General features: G+C 32.5%; 1 protein-coding gene across 1 annotated transcript; it reads right to left on the minus strand.

Annotated features, from left to right (window-relative positions):
- On the minus strand, positions 631–5675 carry LOC109834381 (zinc finger BED domain-containing protein RICESLEEPER 2-like). Its single transcript, XM_020402391.1, has 5 exons — positions 5522–5675; positions 1876–3731; positions 1665–1779; positions 996–1054; positions 631–911 (listed from the first exon to the last, which is right to left on the minus strand). The coding sequence occupies exon 2, from the start codon at positions 3724–3726 to the stop codon at positions 2425–2427; it is 1302 nt and encodes a 433-aa protein (XP_020257980.1). The 5' UTR covers positions 3727–3731; positions 5522–5675; the 3' UTR covers positions 631–911; positions 996–1054; positions 1665–1779; positions 1876–2424.

Here is an 8695-nt window from a genome sequence, read left to right on the forward strand (position 1 = left end):
AAATGGGTGGTCACATTTAAGACCATTTAACCATTTATAACTCATTTAGCATTTGCTAAATGGGTCGGTTCTCATCCACCCATTTACTAAATGGGTGGTTAATGGGTGACCCGATAACCCATTTAGATATAATGCTTTTATATATATGTAAGTTTCAGTGATCTACTTACAAATTTTTAGGGGGTTTTCTGTGAACTTGCAGGGGATTTTTGGTAAATTTTCAGGGGGTTTATGTAAACTTTCAAGGGTTTTCTACAAACTTGCAGGGTTTTTTTGGTAAACTTTCACCAACAGTAAAATCAGTATTAATATTGCTAATAAAATAACCATCGTACCAGGTTTTTTGGTAAACTTTCACCAACAGTAAAATCAGTATTAATATTGCTAATAAAATAACCATCGTACCAGCACAATCACCAACTTTTAAATCGGTATTAATATTGCTAATAAAATAACCATCGTACCAGCACAATCACCAACTTTTAAATCGCTACCAATACCTGGTAGATAATACTTTTCCAGCCTGAAACCTAATTTCACAGGCGCAAGCACATGCAGACAAATTATCAACGGAAAAACATCAACCTCAAAAGCTTCCTCAGTTTAAAAAAAGACGTTCTACATATAACAAAAATCAAAATGTGAAGCGCTAAGATCCCAAGTTTTATACACAGCATTACGACTAGTAAACATTATATAGATCAACATATGCTGAAAGAGATTGGCCTTTTTAGTCCATTGTCTATCAAACAATAACCACTACAAGATAAGTTAAAACTGGATGAGAGTGAAAGAGGCGGTTGATCTTAGACTTTTCTTAAACTACCGATCGTTCTCAAACTCATGTACATGATCCAAAAGTAGTTTGATGTCATCTCTTCGCTCTTGTTGCAGGCAAAGAACGGCGAGTACTGCAAACAGAATATGAAAGATAGTTGGTCAAAAATAGAGAACATAAGCAGTAAGGCAATGCACAAGGAGCACAGAATACATACTAAAACCAATTACTGCAAGTATAAGCATCACTGCTGCTACCACAATCAACACACACCTCCTATATAAGTAGACAAAGTCATTAGTGCAATGACAGAACAAAGCCAAATCAAAAAATAACAAGGTATAGAGCCATACACTGTATCAATAACACTTCTAATCTTTTCTGAACTTTCATTTGTTTTGTCTGATAGGGTATTAGCCGCATTATTCAAATCTATGTTCAGCTTGTCAATTTCATTTTGAACATCAGATGGCACACAACGGAATAGCAAAAGCAAAAGCCAATTAATTTCCCATATACATTCATTTCAAAATGCAAAGATATGGTAATAAGACACACAACGGAATAGCAAAAGAAATTATAGAGATGCCTTATACACTGATCATAATTTCTGCACATCACAAAACTTAGGAATCTCTTTGCAAATAAAAGCGGAAAAGGAGCTGCTCCCTTGTTTGCACTTGACAATTTTGAATGATTTGATTTTTCTCAGTCTTCATAATCCATTGTCATTGACCATAATTGTTCTGATAATACTATGAAAATCAAGTGCACTACCAAAATGGAGAGGTATGCACACACAAAAATTCGCAGAAACCTCATCTCTAGCTCTACAAAGCAGCGGTGAATAGTAGTACAATGCTTAAACATCAATAAAGATTAATACCTTAATAGATGACAAATCTTCTAACAAGCACTTCACCACCCTCCTTCAGATTCAAAATTTTGAATATCACTAAAATCATGCACCAACAGATGTCCTTCTTCAATATCTTCCAAAGCTGTATTTAGATCATAGGATACAACTATGTTAGTCTAATATAACACATGTACACCATAAATTTACAGAAGGTAACAAGAAAAAGTAAGCAACTTACAAGGAACCTCCTCTAACCAAGAACCAAGGCATATTTGAGCTTCGGCATTTTCCGGAAGAAAACGATTGCGGTACTTATCAAGCACACGACCAGCTATACTGAAAGCAGATTCAGAGGCCACTGAAGTAATAGGGATACTGAGTATATCACGAGCCATCATGGATAATTGAGGACGCTTCTCAGATTCTACTTTCCAATATTCAAGAACATTCAATTTCTCATTTTTCTTCCAAGAAAGTATCTTTTCATCTAAATACTCTTCTAATTCAGACTTGGTCCTACTGACTGAAACTACTTGGCTCTCAAACTGTTCAAACTCAAGCATCTCATCATCACGAACATCTCCAAAGGCCTCTTCCGAACTACTACCGGCCATGCATATATCATTTGATGCTTTCTCATATTCTTTGTAAAGAAGCTTTAACTTATCCAAGAGAGTCACCACATGAGTAGAACCAAGACCCACTTTTTGAAAACAAAACTCCACATATTTCACCTTATAACGGGGTCTAAGATGCATGCAAAGGACAAAATCTTGCTATAACACTTTCAATATTTATTAAACTTTTTCTCCATATCACTTGCCATGGATTTTATGTCTTCATCTTCACTTGTCATCTCTTCCTTTATGCATTTTTGTATCTTCCAAACTCCACCAAAATACAAGTTAGAAGTTGGGTATTTACTTCCAGAAAAAAGAGTGCACACTTCGTAAAAAGGTTTCAAGAACTTTGCTATTTTTTCAGCCTTTACCCATTCTTCAGTTGATGGACAAAATATAAAATTTGAATCGATTACCTTCAATTGCTCAAATGCCCGACGAAAAGGTAAAACACTCTCCAACATTAAAAAGGTGGAATTCCACCTATTGGACACATCTTGTTGAATTTTCTTTGCACCAACTGAATAAGTTTGTTCGATACACTTTGCAAATTTTTTCTTCCTTCCAGGAGGACTCTTTACATATTTAATGCATTCTCTAAACTTGGATAAAGATTTATCAATTATTTTTAAACCATCTTGTACAACAAGATTTAAAATGTGAGCACAACATCGTACATGCAAAAATTCACCCTTGGAGACAAAATGCTCCTTTAAAGCAGGATGGTCTTTCAAAATCTTCATAAAAGCATCATTATATGATGCATTATCCAATGTAACAGTGAAAATTCTTTTTTCTATGCCCCACTCCTTCAGTAAATGAAATAGCTTCTCTACTAAAATTGCCCCACTATATGGGGGTGAAACATGAGACAAAGCTAATATTTTGTTTTGCAAGATCCATTGCTCATCAATGTAATGTGCAGTAAGAGACATGTAGTAATCTGATGTTGAAGAGGTCCACAAGTCTGTAGTTAGACTGATTCTGCTAGGAACTAGCTTCAAAGTTTGTTTAAGAATTCTTTTTTCTTTCTGGTACAACTTAAGCAAATCAGCTTTAGTGGTGTTCCTCGAGATATGCTTAACTTCAGGATTTAAAAATGTATGTAATTTGCGTATCCCTCGATGTTCCACATAACAGAATGAATAACCATGCAATGCAATGACCCTAGCCAACATTTCTCTGTAATTATCTTGATCTAATGGCATGGTTTTCCACGATGAATCAACCTCATCTATATCCCATTTTGGGCAAGAATGAATATGCCTCAACATATTTGTGGTACCATAACCACTAACATAAACTTGGTCACATTTCTTGCACTGAACTTTAGCTTTCCCATCACTATCAACAGGCAACTCAGTAAAATACTCCCAAACTTTTGATTTTGCTCTTCTTTTACGTATAGATAAAGTTTCATTACCAGATTCACTACCATCATCGCATGCAGTAAATTCATTCAAAGACATAGTAGCTGAAACAAGAAAAATAACTTTTAAATATCAAAACAAATATCAAAAGTTAATAAAATAGCTTCGTATATAATAAATAACTACAATAAGAAAAGAACACTACGCAACAAAAGTGAAATCAACAATTTAGGAGATTACAATTGAACAATTTAGTAATTGCAACAATATTCGTATGAAATCAACAATTTAGGAGATTACAATTGAACAATTTAGTAATTGCAACAATATTCGTATATTAAAGCGACATTATTCGAAATGTTACTCTATATTTACAATTTAGTAATTGCAACAATATTCGTATATTAAAGCGACATTATTCGAAATGTTACTCTATATTTTTCGAATATGCTAAATAGACTGAAATCAATATGGTATTTATTATCTGGTGCACAAAAGAAACTTATGTAGTCTACAAACAATGTTGGAGAATGTTTCATGTCAATAACTATGGTTTCTTAACAATGATGTGAAATAAAAATAAAAGTAAACAACAAGAACTGCAATTGCAAACAGCGAAGTGGGATTCCAATAACCAGTCAACCTTTCAGGAGAACAAATATGATAAGAATTAACTGCCAAATTAGCCAACAATAACAAAGATCAATGGTGTATCCTGCTGCGTCTGTCAAATGTGCTTCTCTGCTTGCTGATATAAAAGATAAATCTAGGGAATTAAGGGAATAATCACGATGTATCAGCGTTAATATAGTGTCGCTCAATTTCACACCATATGGAGTTATTTATTCACTAGAATATAGAAATTACCGATCAGTATATAGCTGTTATGTATACTTCACATAAGGAACCACTGTACCTCTGAGTCTCTGTGTGTCGATGACGTATCCTAATAGCAAATAGCATTTCAGCAGACACAAGATGCTTACAGAAGCATGGGAAATTAGTAAAAGTAAGGAAACATTATAATAAGTTGACTATAGTATATTCCAGGTGTATCTTAGAACAGCATTCATGTTGGCAATTCTGTGGAGACTAGCATTCAACAAACTCTTGAGAAATTTCCGATAGCAACTTCATGATTTCAACAAAGAAGCATGTAACATATCTATAATCATCGGATGTCTATTGATTGGATGGTCAACTGCAAGGTAAATTTAAACTATTCAGGAATCTGTCTGCCCTAACTTAAATGGTTCACAAATATCTATAAAATAGTCGCATTCACTATAGTTAACATACACAATGACTTGGAACAAGGCATTCCTAATTCACAAACACAAATTGAAATGCAACACAAGCCATTCAACACATTAGTTATAAATTAGAATGCTTACGAAATAAATTTGGCAAGTTATCCCTCCACGGGTTCACAAAGTAATGGCTTTATGTCCTTTATGAATTCTACTCCTTTTTCAAGACCACCTTCTTCAGAAGTATTAATGTGATTTTTCCAAAACATACGCTGAAATAATTTGATTCACAAATTAGAGGAACATAACCCAAATTGGCACAAATTGAGAGCATTTGGATGTGTGAATCCTCTACTTCTCCTTCAAAAGAGTACATGATAATGTTCATCTATAGCTTTCAAGCAATAAAAAAATCAAATACAAAAAACATATCAATCACTGCTACTAATTTATCTGCGGATCATTTCAGCAAACAACTAGCAAGCATAAACTAATTAAAAATCACATGAGTTTTGAAGAAGCACGGGATAATGCTCATCTAAACCAAGTAACGAAATTTGAGAGGAAATTTAACATTAGATCATCGAGGGAGCAAAAACCCTAACAAACCCTAGAATTCCGTAGGAACTGGGACCAGATCTCACCTCTGAACTCGACCAAATGATCAGCCACCACCAAATCCAAAACCGAAGCCCTAGAAGCGGACGCTCCGGCGAAATCTAGACTGTCGAGAGAGATGAGGGGTGAAATCGAGCGCTTGAGAGGTGAAATCGAGCGCTTGAGAGGAGAGAGACCGAGGATCAGGTCCTTGAGAATAATAAAACTGTGTTAAATATTTGCTGCTTTGAATTAAATTTTGAAGAACTCTTTCTTGATGAACTTAGATTCTTGGAGAATAATCAACAACCAAATTTTCAGAACTTCACAGAAGAATTGGTTGTTGGAAAACAAAACTTCACAGTACAAGAGTCTGAGTTCATTAAGAAATACAAAATGCATGACACCAATAATACCTACCTTACTCTGTTGTAAGAATTATTGAACACCCCGAAATGCTTGGAATTTCACATTATTGATTATATCATTCTGAATTTATTTAAAATCCGGGGAAGAATTTTTAACAATAATGCATGATTCAATGTAGAATACGAGCTCTCCATGTTGAACATTTCATTCTACATTATTTGTTTTGTATATTTTAGAATAATAAAAAGAATTTATTTTTCTCTCATTTGAGAGTTTCTTGTTCAATTGTAAAAAAAGGAAAAAAAGAGAAAAAAAAAGAGAAAAAAGAAGAAGAGAATAATAAATTTTTGATTCTATCCTCCTCAGACCAAAGGTAATTACAGATTTTTATCAGCTGATCAAATGTAAGTGCTTCACTTCTTATCTGCTTTACTTTGTGCATCATAGAGTTTGCATTGAGGACAATGCAAAATTTAGGTGTGGGTGTGGGAATTTGTTATTTTTTCTCTTTATTTTACATTTTAGTTGCATTTTTGCCATTTTTTCTTTTTCCTTAAAAAAATATAAAAATATCGTCACTTGCCAAATTGATAGAGTTATGTAATAATTGATTTATTTAATAAATTTTAAATTTTCTAATCTCTAGTTTGTTATTTACTCAAGTTTACCTTTTATGATAACTCTAAATAAATTTCTTAAGAAATAATTTTCAAAGTAGTATACTTCACTTAAGCCTTAACTTAGATTTTTATTTAAAATAATGAAATATATATATGCTTAGCTTAGAGTTAAAAATAATTTTTCAAAGTGACTTGACTTACATATTTTCCAGAATATATATACATATACATTTAAAAAAAATTTACAAAAGAAGAGTGCGAAAAATGGGCACAAAAAAACTCTTAAATTCAAGGTGATTCTATCTTATAAAGCCTAAGTTGACCGAGTAATTAAGCCCAATGAGTATTTCCATACTTAATGACCTAAGCCTAATTGGGTTGGGATCCATTGGACCAAAACTCGTTAAATGGTCGCTTAGAAAGCCCGTTAAAGTAGAAAAAAATCACCAAAGAAGAAAGATTTAAAAATAAAAATAAAAATAAAATAAAATAAAATAAATGTTTTATTTATAGTTATATTTATATATATGATCTTGAAAAATATTTTAGATCAAGCAACTTGAATATTATTTTAAACAAAGAGTTAGCATGTTCTTTTCAAAACTTTTAAATTAAATTTCTAAGTTTGGCTTGGTTTTGTATTGCTATAATGAGAAGATTTTCTAGGAAATTTACCTTAGAGTTATATATAAAAATATTTTCTTGAGTAATAACTAGCTTCAATTATCAAGTAAATTTAGTTATTTACTAACTTCTTTAATTTGGCAAGATGATCGAATTTTGTGGGTATATTCACTGCAAACCCTCACGAGACTACAACTCATTCACTAGGGTAACCTAGGGGTTTAAAGGCTTGTTGTATGCGCTAAATACAACCGTGATTCCTGCAAAAGTGAGTTAGGTTTTCTTTCATTTTTCTTTCTTTGCTAGAGGACTAGCAAAAGTTTAGGTGTGGGGGTATTTGATAATCATATTTTATTATAATTTTATACCCTCATTATCTATTTTATATGAATAAATATACCACTAATAATTATTTTTATCTTTTAATTGCGTGTTAATAAAGAATAAATCTTAAACTCTCATCTCTCAACAAAAGCCCTTGATTTAATGAAGAAATGAAGCCCATGAAGGCAAACAATTTCTTTCAAATACTTTATGAAGTATTAAAAGCCCAAAATGCAAAGAAAATGTCAAAAGGCTCAAGCCCAAAGCCTACAAGAAGAAGGATTTTCGGAAAAGCAACCAGAGTGAACTAGGCATCGATGCCAGCATCGATGCCCGCATCGATGCCAGCATCGATACCCTTATCGATGCTGGTATCGATGCCATCGTCATTCTGTTATGAATTTAAGGCTGAAATTCATGGTTTTTGGATAAGATTTCGATCCAATGGCTCTCATTCACTAATGTTTACTATAAATAGGGGTAGAGAGTAAGGGGTTAGACGTGTGAAATTTTTTATAACTCCTTTTGGAGAAGAGGGCTACTCTTAATTGAGAAGGCCTTCCAAATTTGTAACCTTTTGTTACAATTAATAAAATAATTTTTTTCACCACTTTAAATTTTCTTCTTCTTCTCTTTGTTGGATGATGAAGATGAAGATGAAGATGGAGATTAATTTGAAGGTTTGTTTTTCTTATTTCTCTTTTATTGCTTATTAGTTTAGATTTATTTTCATGTTTGTAATTAAATTTTATTTTCTTGTTTAACTAGCCAAGAGGCTAGAACCCTCTTGCCTTAGATTTATTTCATGCTCATAGATTAGATTTATTTCATGCTTATAGAGTAAATTTATTTTCTTGCATTTAATTCTTACAATTTATTTTATAGTTTAGATTTTGCAATTTATTTTATAGTTAGATTTTAATTTCTTGCACTATTCACCTTGAAGCTAGAACCCTCTTGGGTTTAGTTTTTCTTTTTGTTTATTTTATTTTATTTGATCCGTCTTTAGACTAGAACCCTCTAGGGAATCACCATTTTCTAAGAAGTAGATTCAATTCTAGATTATCCATATTTTTAATTGAATCCGCCATCTTTACTTTCTTAAATTTTATTTTCTTTCTTGATTTTTATTTATTTCTCTATTTTATTCTTTCTTCTTTCTTGCCTTGTTGATCACATTTATTTTTGCTCACATCCACTCTCAAACACATTGATTTACGCACTATCACTTTCACTCTCATTATCTCTCCAAAATCACATTCACTTATCACTCCTATTTGTCAC

This window comes from Asparagus officinalis, chromosome 3, assembly GCF_001876935.1.
Source record: "Asparagus officinalis chromosome 3, Aspof.V1, whole genome shotgun sequence".
Taxonomy (NCBI): domain Eukaryota; kingdom Viridiplantae; phylum Streptophyta; class Magnoliopsida; order Asparagales; family Asparagaceae; genus Asparagus; species Asparagus officinalis.

Coding starts and splice junctions, on each gene's coding strand:
- LOC109834381 (XM_020402391.1), bottom strand. CDS start 3,726: ATGTCTTTGAATGAATTTACTGCATGCGATGATGGTAGTGAATCTGGT.